At 31.5% G+C, this 11937-nt stretch overlaps 2 protein-coding genes across 2 annotated transcripts; one reads left to right on the top strand and one right to left on the bottom strand.

Annotated features, from left to right (window-relative positions):
• Positions 1 to 2284: 2284 nt before the first annotated feature.
• Positions 2285 to 4621, bottom strand: LOC111621588. Its single transcript, XM_023363768.1, has one exon. The coding sequence runs from the start codon at positions 4619 to 4621 to the stop codon at positions 2285 to 2287; it is 2337 nt and encodes a 778-aa protein (XP_023219536.1).
• A 418-nt stretch (positions 4622 to 5039) lies between these two features.
• Positions 5040 to 7376, top strand: LOC111621587. Its single transcript, XM_023363767.1, has one exon. The coding sequence runs from the start codon at positions 5040 to 5042 to the stop codon at positions 7374 to 7376; it is 2337 nt and encodes a 778-aa protein (XP_023219535.1).
• Positions 7377 to 11937: the final 4561 nt, after the last annotated feature.

The raw sequence follows: 11937 nt of genomic DNA, 5'->3' as shown, positions 1-11937 counted from the left end.
AAAACATCTACAATTAATGGTTTGGTCAAAGGTTACAAGCAAGGGACAAACAAACGGAATAAGCCAAAAGATAGGTTTAATAAATTTACGTACAACAGGAATGTAGAAGGAATAATGGAAGAGTTGTGTAAATATAAGAGCACAAGATCTATTTATAAAAGAGCGCCGAACATCTACAAGTTACTAAGGAATGATAAGGACAAGATAGGAATGAAGGAAAAAGCTGGGGTTTATAGAATTCCTTTTGAAAATCAACAATTAGGAGTAGAAAAAGATTATGTGGGCGTAACCACAAGGAACCTGGCAGTTCGTTTAAAGGAGCATATGTATGATGTTAGTAAAGGGAACAACAACACTATCTTGGCAATCATGGCGCAAACAGATGGTGCAAGTGTTAAATGGGATGAGGCACGAATTGTTAAACCGGTCCATTCTCCGACTATTGCCTTTGGCATAGAAAAAATGGAGATTTATAAGAGTAAGATAAATAGCAAGTGTCTAAACGCCAAGGATGCTAATGCTCTTCCAACGGCATGGAAGTACATAATAGAAAAGGAAATGGGGATTAAAAACCCGTAAAATTATGGCAGTTGTGTAGTACTGGTTTAATGTATATTTTTGTTATAGTAAGCTTTATTTTTTATATATTTTTTATATATATTTTTATTATTTTATATTATTTATGTTTATCATATAATATGTTAAAAATTTTTTAGTTAAATATTTAATGGTTTACGGTGATATTTAAAAATATGTTAAATAGTTAATAGTTACAGTTTATGTTAAAAGTTTAAATTTAAAAGTTATTCGAAAGTTGTATTCGAATAGTTCTTGAAGATGGCCTATTGAAATTGGGCTGAAAACGTTTGAAATTAAAGTAATAATAAGCTCAGCAAGAGTTTGGTGTTTTGAGTATTTTTCAGTAAAGTGAGTCTTTTTTGAAATGAGCTGTACATTGCAATCACAAAAATGACATGTTGAAGATATAGGCTAGTGATGGAATGTATAATGGAGAAGAGTAGATAGATACAGAATTAATGGATGATGGATTAAGATGTTATGTTGAAATGGAAGAAAGGATTATCCAAAAAGATAGGATAACAGAACTTTATAAAACTTATATAGTTCTGTATGGTTTAGTTCTTGGAAAGGGCCTTGAAACTTGGATGTAGTAAATAACAAGAAAAAAGTATATGAATAAATAAATTGAAGGTTGAATTATAAATAAGAAGTTTGAGATTCTGTGTTCTATGAGACAATGATTACTTCTCAATAATATTTGGAAGAGTTTAGAAGCAGTTAAGCATTTCTTTTAGATATAAGAGAGGTTGAGGCACACGTTTTAAACGTGTAAACGTGTACGTGTGACGTTCGGCGCCGCTTTCCCGTAAGCCTAAAAGTTTGACAATGGTGTTTGGATAGTCGGTGGAATCACGCTCGACATTCCAAACAAAACCGTCAAACTATTAGGCTTACGGGAAAGCGGCGCCGAACGTCACACGTACACGTTTACACGTTTAAAACGTGTGCCTCAACCTCTCTTATATCTAAAAGAAATGCTTAACTGCTTCTAAACTCTTCCAAATATTATTGAGAAGTAATCATTGTCTCATAGAACACAGAATCTCAAACTTCTTATTTATAATTCAACCTTCAATTTATTTATTCATATACTTTTTTCTTGTTATTTACTACATCCAAGTTTCAAGGCCCTTTCCAAGAACTAAACCATACAGAACTATATAAGTTTTATAAAGTTCTGTTATCCTATCTTTTTGGATAATCCTTTCTTCCATTTCAACATAACATCTTAATCCATCATCCATTAATTCTGTATCTATCTACTCTTCTCCATTATACATTCCATCACTAGCCTATATCTTCAACATGTCATTTTTGTGATTGCAATGTACAGCTCATTTCAAAAAAGACTCACTTTACTGAAAAATACTCAAAACACCAAACTCTTGCTGAGCTTATTATTACTTTAATTTCAAACGTTTTCAGCCCAATTTCAATAGGCCATCTTCAAGAACTATTCGAATACAACTTTCGAATAACTTTTAAATTTAAACTTTTAACATAAACTGTAACTATTAACTATTTAACATATTTTTAAATATCACCGTAAACCATTAAATATTTAACTAAAAAATTTTTAACATATTATATGATAAACATAAATAATATAAAATAATAAAAATATATATAAAAAATATATAAAAAATAAAGCTTACTATAACAAAAATATACATTAAACCAGTACTACACAACTGCCATAATTTTACGGGTTTTTAATCCCCATTTCCTTTTCTATTATGTACTTCCATGCCGTTGGAAGAGCATTAGCATCCTTGGCGTTTAGACACTTGCTATTTATCTTACTCTTATAAATCTCCATTTTTTCTATGCCAAAGGCAATAGTCGGAGAATGGACCGGTTTAACAATTCGTGCCTCATCCCATTTAACACTTGCACCATCTGTTTGCGCCATGATTGCCAAGATAGTGTTGTTGTTCCCTTTACTAACATCATACATATGCTCCTTTAAACGAACTGCCAGGTTCCTTGTGGTTACGCCCACATAATCTTTTTCTACTCCTAATTGTTGATTTTCAAAAGGAATTCTATAAACCCCAGCTTTTTCCTTCATTCCTATCTTGTCCTTATCATTCCTTAGTAACTTGTAGATGTTCGGCGCTCTTTTATAAATAGATCTTGTGCTCTTATATTTACACAACTCTTCCATTATTCCTTCTACATTCCTGTTGTACGTAAATTTATTAAACCTATCTTTTGGCTTATTCCGTTTGTTTGTCCCTTGCTTGTAACCTTTGACCAAACCATTAATTGTAGATGTTTTGTATCCTAAACCTTTTGCAATATTCTTGATTCTGTTAATCTCGCTAATTCTATCTTGTACATTGGTGCAATATAAGAATGCTCTTTTAATAAGCGACCTAAACGAAGACATTTTGTATTTAATCGGATCATTAGACCATGCCGGGATATATAGTGGAGCATGTGTGGGTTTTAGATACACTGCCGTTTGTACATATCCTTGTTTGAATCTTATGTTAATATCTAAAAAATGGATATTTGTATGGCTTTTTTGTTCAAGCTTTAGTTTTAACCCATGCTTATTGTTATTTATCATACTTAAAAATTCCTCAATTCTTCGGTTATCCTTCCAAATTATCAACACGTCATCTACATATCTTTTGTATATTACAATGTCCTCCATGAATTTTCCTAGGACCTCCTTTTCTAGTTGACGTACCACTAATTCGCACAAGAGTCCCGACATGGGACTACCCATTGGGACTCCTTTTCTTTGTTTGTACACCGTCCCATTGAACGTAAAAAAGGACTGATAACACATCAAATCCGCCAATATATTTAAGTCCTCCATATACGCTGTTAATCCTGGATTATGCTGTACCATAAATTCAACAAGAGTATTGAAACAAGATGTTAAATTCATGGAAGGGTACATGCTTTCAAAATCCATAACCGTTCCTATTTCATCATTCATCAACGCCAAACCTTGTAATTCTTTTACCAACTTATTTGGATCCTGCGTCACATACACACTATCTTCCAAACTTTCATATATATACTTTTTTAATCTTTTCTCTAGTATAAAGGTTGGTGCACCGCATTTTTCAACCACCGGTCTAATTTCTTTGTTTTGCTTGTGCGTTTTTGCGAACGCAAAGATTCTGGGTAATCGGGGGCATGGGTTATGTGACTTTTTTAATAACGTCATGTACTTCGCGAGTGGCGTTTTTTCTAGCTTTTTAATCTTGTTGTTCGTTACTGTTACTATCTTTTCGTCTACGATATCACATTCCGTTTTCTTAATATAATCTTTAATGGCTTCATTATATCTTCCTCTTTTCATAATCACCATTTGTTTAGTTTTGTCAGCTTTTGTTAACACCAACTGATTTTTTGTTAGCCAATCTTTTGTATATTTTATATTTAACTTTTCTCTACAAAGCACCTCGTGTCTTTCCTTTTTTCTGAAAACCATCTTCCATCTAAAATAATCTCTTTCTACTTCATTAAGACCGGCCATACCTCTTTCCATTTCAGCCATTGTAGTTTCCCAATCGTTCTTGTTATTTGGAACGTAACTGGGTCCATTCTTTAACACCATCTCCACATTTTTTGGTACCTTAATCTGGTCCCATAGAATATAAGGTGGTACATTGCTTTTTCGCTCCATGGGAGTTTGTTGCTTTAAAATCCACCTTATTTTTTTGAAATATTTCTTTTCAAGGGTATTTGTTACCCTGTCCGTTAGTCTTACTACCTTATCATTGATTTCTTTTAACAATTGCGGATCTTTTTGATATATTGTATCTTCCAACTCAATACACTCCTTTAAAATTCTATATCTTTTGTTTTTTACAAGCTTAATAGATTTACGTAAACATGTCTCTTGGAATCTTCTTTTTAACATATAGCATTCTACCGGGATGCTAATCCTATGTATGGACATTGGAAATACTTTCTTTTCAGCACATTCCTTAAGGAAATTCAACTTGCAGTTAGTCTTAACCAGCTTCAAAGCAATCTTTCTATATACCTTATAATAACTGGCCGGTGCCGCCATTGCAACTATTCTCACTTCCTCAGCCGTATCTTTACAAATATAAACAAAACACCATACTCTTGCTGAGCTTATTATTACTTTAATTTCAAACGTTTTCAGCCCAATTTCAATAGGCCATCTTCAAGAACTATTCGAATACAACTTTCGAATAACTTTTAAATTTAAACATTTAACATAAACTGTAACTATTAACTATTTAACATATTTGTAAATATCACCGTAAACCATTAAATATTTAACTAAAAAATTTTTAACATATTATATGATAAACATAAATAATATAAAATAATAAAAATATATATAAAAAATATAAAGCTTACTATAACAAAAATATACATTAAACCAGTACTACACAACTGCCATAATTTGTACTGCCCAACTATTATGGCAGTACTACAAAACTGCCATAATAGTTGCAATGGCGGCACCGGCCAGTTATTATAAGGTATATAGAAAGATTGCTTTGAAGCTGGTTAAGACTAACTGCAAGTTGAATTTCCTTAAGGAATGTGCTGAAAAGAAAGTATTTCCAATGTCCATACATAGGATTAGCATCCCGGTAGAATGCTATATGTTAAAAAGAAGATTCCAAGAGACATGTTTACGTAAATCTATTAAGCTTGTAAAAAACAAAAGATATAGAATTTTAAAGGAGTGTATTGAGTTGGAAGATACAATATATCAAAAAGATCCGCAATTGTTAAAAGAAATCAATGATAAGGTAGTAAGACTAACGGACAGGGTAACAAATACCCTTGAAAAGAAATATTTCAAAAAAATAAGGTGGATTTTAAAGCAACAAACTCCCATGGAGCGAAAAAGCAATGTACCACCTTATATTCTATGGGACCAGATTAAGGTACCAAAAAATGTGGAGATGGTGTTAAAGAATGGACCCAGTTACGTTCCAAATAACAAGAACGATTGGGAAACTACAATGGCTGAAATGGAAAGAGGTATGGCCGGTCTTAATGAAGTAGAAAGAGATTATTTTAGATGGAAGATGGTTTTCAGAAAAAAGGAAAGACACGAGGTGCTTTGTAGAGAAAAGTTAAATATAAAATATACAAAAGATTGGCTAACAAAAAATCAGTTGGTGTTAACAAAAGCTGACAAAACTAAACAAATGGTGATTATGAAAAGAGGAAGATATAATGAAGCCATTAAAGATTATATTAAGAAAACGGAATGTGATATCGTAGACGAAAAGATAGTAACAGTAACGAACAACAAGATTAAAAAGCTAGAAAAAACGCCACTCGCGAAGTACATGACGTTATTAAAAAAGTCACATAACCCATGCCCCCGATTACCCAGAATCTTTGCGTTCGCAAAAACGCACAAGCAAAACAAAGAAATTAGACCGGTGGTTGAAAAATGCGGTGCACCAACCTTTATACTAGAGAAAAGATTAAAAAAGTATATATATGAAAGTTTGGAAGATAGTGTGTATGTGACGCAGGATCCAAATAAGTTGGTAAAAGAATTACAAGGTTTGGCGTTGATGAATGATGAAATAGGAACGGTTATGGATTTTGAAAGCATGTACCCTTCCATGAATTTAACATCTTGTTTCAATACTCTTGTTGAATTTATGGTACAGCATAATCCAGGATTAACAGCGTATATGGAGGACTTAAATATATTGGCGGATTTGATGTGTTATCAGTCCTTTTTTACGTTCAATGGGACGGTGTACAAACAAAGAAAAGGAGTCCCAATGGGTAGTCCCATGTCGGGACTCTTGTGCGAATTAGTGGTACGTCAACTAGAAAAGGAGGTCCTAGGAAAATTCATGGAGGACATTGTAATATACAAAAGATATGTAGATGACGTGTTGATAATTTGGAAGGATAACCGAAGAATTGAGGAATTTTTAAGTATGATAAATAACAATAAGCATGGGTTAAAACTAAAGCTTGAACAAAAAAGCCATACAAATATCCATTTTTTAGATATTAACATAAGATTCAAACAAGGATATGTACAAACGGCAGTGTATCTAAAACCCACACATGCTCCACTATATATCCCGGCATGGTCTAATGATCCGATTAAATACAAAATGTCTTCGTTTAGGTCGCTTATTAAAAGAGCATTCTTATATTGCACCAATGTACAAGATAGAATTAGCGAGATTAACAGAATCAAGAATATTGCAAAAGGTTTAGGATACAAAACATCTACAATTAATGGTTTGGTCAAAGGTTACAAGCAAGGGACAAACAAACGGAATAAGCCAAAAGATAGGTTTAATAAATTTACATACAACAGGAATGTAGAAGGAATAATGGAAGAGTTGTGTAAATATAAGAGCACAAGATCTATTTATAAAAGAGCGCCGAACATCTACAAGTTACTAAGGAATGATAAGGACAAGATAGGAATGAAGGAAAAAGCTGGGGTTTATAGAATTCCTTTTGAAAATCAACAATTAGGAGTAGAAAAAGATTATGTGGGCGTAACCACAAGGAACCTGGCAGTTCGTTTAAAGGAGCATATGTATGATGTTAGTAAAGGGAACAACAACACTATCTTGGCAATCATGGCGCAAACAGATGGTGCAAGTGTTAAATGGGATGAGGCACGAATTGTTAAACCGGTCCATTCTCCGACTATTGCCTTTGGCATAGAAAAAATGGAGATTTATAAGAGTAAGATAAATAGCAAGTGTCTAAACGCCAAGGATGCTAATGCTCTTCCAACGGCATGGAAGTACATAATAGAAAAGGAAATGGGGATTAAAAACCCGTAAAATTATGGCAGTTGTGTAGTACTGGTTTAATGTATATTTTTGTTATAGTAAGCTTTATTTTTTATATATTTTTTATATATATTTTTATTATTTTATATTATTTATGTTTATCATATAATATGTTAAAAATTTTTTAGTTAAATATTTAATGGTTTACGGTGATATTTAAAAATATGTTAAATAGTTAATAGTTACAGTTTATGTTAAAAGTTTAAATTTAAAAGTTATTCGAAAGTTGTATTCGAATAGTTCTTGAAGATGGCCTACTGAAATTGGGCTGAAAACGTTTGAAATTAAAGTAATAATAAGCTCAGCAAGAGTTTGGTGTTTTGTTTATATTTGTAAAGATACGGCTGAGGAAGTGAGAATAGAAAAATACTCATTTAATGATGAAGATATGATATAAAATGTTATTATTAACCAAGTCAATATTTGAGAAAATTAATGTATAAGATAAACATAACGTTTGTTGTTACATTTGTTGTAATGATAAGACATCACATTTAAAACTCATTTAGAAACTTCACTAAAAGTTTTATTAATACTTTCTAAACAAATACTTCAAAACAAATTATGTGTAATTACTTTCCCATTGCTGTCCAGTGTTAAATAAAGCACTAAAAAATTAATACATATATTTTGATGATTAAAGTTACTTTCCATACATCAGTGGATAAAAATATAAGAAATTAATTAGTCTGACAAAGTTAAATTACAGACAATAATTCTTATATAATCCTATTTTCAACTATTATCTATAAAATTAAATTTGTGTCTGCGTGCACACATGCACAATCTGCGACTTGTTTTATATATAAGCTGTTTATTTGGAAAGTGGCTCAAGTCATCCATTTTGACTAGTTTCAAACTAATCTATATAAATAAAGATGTAATGTCTGTTTGTTCCTAATAACTAATCTCCGAAAGTTCTTCACCAATTGCTTTGAAATTTTCACACAACATTCCATTTGAATATGGGCATGCTTTTATATAATATATATGTCAAAATTCCCTCCCCCAGTGAGTTAATAATATAAAAAGTTATTTTTTTAATGAAATCTCATAAAAGATGGAGCCATGCACAATTTTAACTTTGTACTAGTGTGTCTTAGTTTTTCTTAAACAAATATTTTTCACCTAGAAAATTATGAAATATTTAGATATAAAAGTTTAAAAATTAATTAAATCATATTTACAATTCCATATTTTTTTGTTGACTATTGCCATATAGTTCAAGAGACATTTCTGAGAACAAAACTTTGGTTTGAGACATTAAACTTACAAGAGATACGCTCTCTTAACGACATTTTCTCACAATCCAACTACGTGCTAAGAGCAGAGATACGACCGCATACATTTTAATCAGAAAAATATTAGAATTAATTTTAAGGTAATTTGATGTTTAAAGAGGAATTAATCTATATAAATAAAAATGTAATGTTTGCTTGTTCAAAATCTTAAATCTCCGAAAGTTCTTCACCGAGTGCTTTGAAATTTTGACACAACGCTGCATTCGAATTTGTGCATGTTTTTATATAATTTAGATGTTGAAATTCTCCCCCACGGGGGAGAGGGACAAGATTAAGGCTTACTGTAAAGAATTGGGCTTGTATTATACTATTTTAGATAAAGTTTTTTGCATTTTTGATTGTTTTAATAGGGTATATCAAGAAAATGTATACTAAAAAGGGATTTTTCGAAATTCCCCCACAGGGGAAGTATAATACATTTTTAATAGATACATTTTGAGGCACAGCAACACATGGCCAGGTCTGCTAGTATGTACGGGTAACCCCCGTATAACACGGCACTTCTATAGCACAGATTCACTCTAACACAATTCGAGAATTGGGAACATCCCCGTATAACACGACGCTTTTATAGCATGGATTCACTCTAACACAGTTCGGAAATTGGGTAAAACCCTTGTACAACATGAAATGTAATAAAGGGTGTGTTCTTTTATACCCCTGCGCGAGCATTCTAATTGTTTTCGTGGCTACTTTGAATGCTCTTTCAACAAATAATCCATTTAATGATTAAATTTTATAATTGGGACCCTTCTTTTGCCTCTAAAAGCTCACTTTAGAATTATAGATTCCTCCATCACGATACTATCAATAGTGCAAAAGCCGCCATCTTNGGAACAACAACACTATCTTGGCAATCATGGCGCAAACAGATGGTGCAAGTGTTAAATGGGATGAGGCACGAATTGTTAAACCGGTCCATTCTCCGACTATTGCCTTTGGCATAGAAAAAATGGAGATTTATAAGAGTAAGATAAATAGCAAGTGTCTAAACGCCAAGGATGCTAATGCTCTTCCAACGGCATGGAAGTACATAATAGAAAAGGAAATGGGGATTAAAAACCCGTAAAATTATGGCAGTTGTGTAGTACTGGTTTAATGTATATTTTTGTTATAGTAAGCTTTATTTTTTATATATTTTTTATATATATTTTTATTATTTTATATTATTTATGTTTATCATATAATATGTTAAAAATTTTTTAGTTAAATATTTAATGGTTTACGGTGATATTTAAAAATATGTTAAATAGTTAATAGTTACAGTTTATGTTAAAAGTTTAAATTTAAAAGTTATTCGAAAGTTGTATTCGAATAGTTCTTGAAGATGGCCTACTGAAATTGGGCTGAAAACGTTTGAAATTAAAGTAATAATAAGCTCAGCAAGAGTTTGGTGTTTTGTTTATATTTGTAAAGATACGGCTGAGGAAGTGAGAATAGAAAAATACTCATTTAATGATGAAGATATGATATAAAATGTTATTATTAACCAAGTCAATATTTGAGAAAATTAATGTATAAGATAAACATAACGTTTGTTGTTACATTTGTTGTAATGATAAGACATCACATTTAAAACTCATTTAGAAACTTCACTAAAAGTTTTATTAATACTTTCTAAACAAATACTTCAAAACAAATTATGTGTAATTACTTTCCCATTGCTGTCCAGTGTTAAATAAAGCACTAAAAAATTAATACATATATTTTGATGATTAAAGTTACTTTCCATACATCAGTGGATAAAAATATAAGAAATTAATTAGTCTGACAAAGTTAAATTACAGACAATAATTCTTATATAATCCTATTTTCAACTATTATCTATAAAATTAAATTTGTGTCTGCGTGCACACATGCACAATCTGCGACTTGTTTTATATATAAGCTGTTTATTTGGAAAGTGGCTCAAGTCATCCATTTTGACTAGTTTCAAACTAATCTATATAAATAAAGATGTAATGTCTGTTTGTTCCTAATAACTAATCTCCGAAAGTTCTTCACCAATTGCTTTGAAATTTTCACACAACATTCCATTTGAATATGGGCATGCTTTTATATAATATATATGTCAAAATTCCCTCCCCCAGTGAGTTAATAATATAAAAAGTTATTTTTTTAATGAAATCTCATAAAAGATGGAGCCATGCACAATTTTAACTTTGTACTAGTGTGTCTTAGTTTTTCTTAAACAAATATTTTTCACCTAGAAAATTATGAAATATTTAGATATAAAAGTTTAAAAATTAATTAAATCATATTTACAATTCCATATTTTTTTGTTGACTATTGCCATATAGTTCAAGAGACATTTCTGAGAACAAAACTTTGGTTTGAGACATTAAACTTACAAGAGATACGCTCTCTTAACGACATTTTCTCACAATCCAACTACGTGCTAAGAGCAGAGATACGACCGCATACATTTTAATCAGAAAAATATTAGAATTAATTTTAAGGTAATTTGATGTTTAAAGAGGAATTAATCTATATAAATAAAAATGTAATGTTTGCTTGTTCAAAATCTTAAATCTCCGAAAGTTCTTCACCGAGTGCTTTGAAATTTTGACACAACGCTGCATTCGAATTTGTGCATGTTTTTATATAATTTAGATGTTGAAATTCTCCCCCACGGGGGAGAGGGACAAGATTAAGGCTTACTGTAAAGAATTGGGCTTGTATTATACTATTTTAGATAAAGTTTTTTGCATTTTTGATTGTTTTAATAGGGTATATCAAGAAAATGTATACTAAAAAGGGATTTTTCGAAATTCCCCCACAGGGGAAGTATAATACATTTTTAATAGATACATTTTGAGGCACAGCAACACATGGCCAGGTCTGCTAGTATGTACGGGTAACCCCCGTATAACATGGCACTTCTATAGCACAGATTCACTCTAACACAATTCGAGAATTGGGAACATCCCCGTATAACACGACGCTTTTATAGCATGGATTCACTCTAACACAGTTCGGAAATTGGGTAAAACCCTTGTACAACATGAAATGTAATAAAGGGTGTGTTCTTTTATACCCCTGCGCGAGCATTCTAATTGTTTTCGTGGCTACTTTGAATGCTCTTTCAACAAATAATCCATTTAATGATTAAATTTTATAATTGGGACCCTTCTTTTGCCTCTAAAAGCTCACTTTAGAATTATAGATTCCTCCATCACGATACTATCAATAGTGCAAAAGCCGCCATCTTTCTTTCACCGTCATTCCTAAATGCCTACAAACAGCAGCGC

Source organism: Centruroides sculpturatus, unplaced genomic scaffold (assembly GCF_000671375.1).
Source record: "Centruroides sculpturatus isolate CEXI.00-Female unplaced genomic scaffold, Cexi_2.0 scaffold175, whole genome shotgun sequence".
In the NCBI taxonomy this organism is placed as follows: domain Eukaryota; kingdom Metazoa; phylum Arthropoda; class Arachnida; order Scorpiones; family Buthidae; genus Centruroides; species Centruroides sculpturatus.
Note: the sequence above shows the minus strand (reverse complement) of the source record. Positions and strands in the feature narration are given on the sequence as shown.

Excerpts from the sequence above, each read along its gene's own strand:
- LOC111621588 (XM_023363768.1), bottom strand. The coding sequence starts at position 4,621 with ATGGCGGCACCGGCCAGTTATTATAAGGTATATAGAAAGATTGCTTTG.
- LOC111621587 (XM_023363767.1), top strand. The coding sequence starts at position 5,040 with ATGGCGGCACCGGCCAGTTATTATAAGGTATATAGAAAGATTGCTTTG.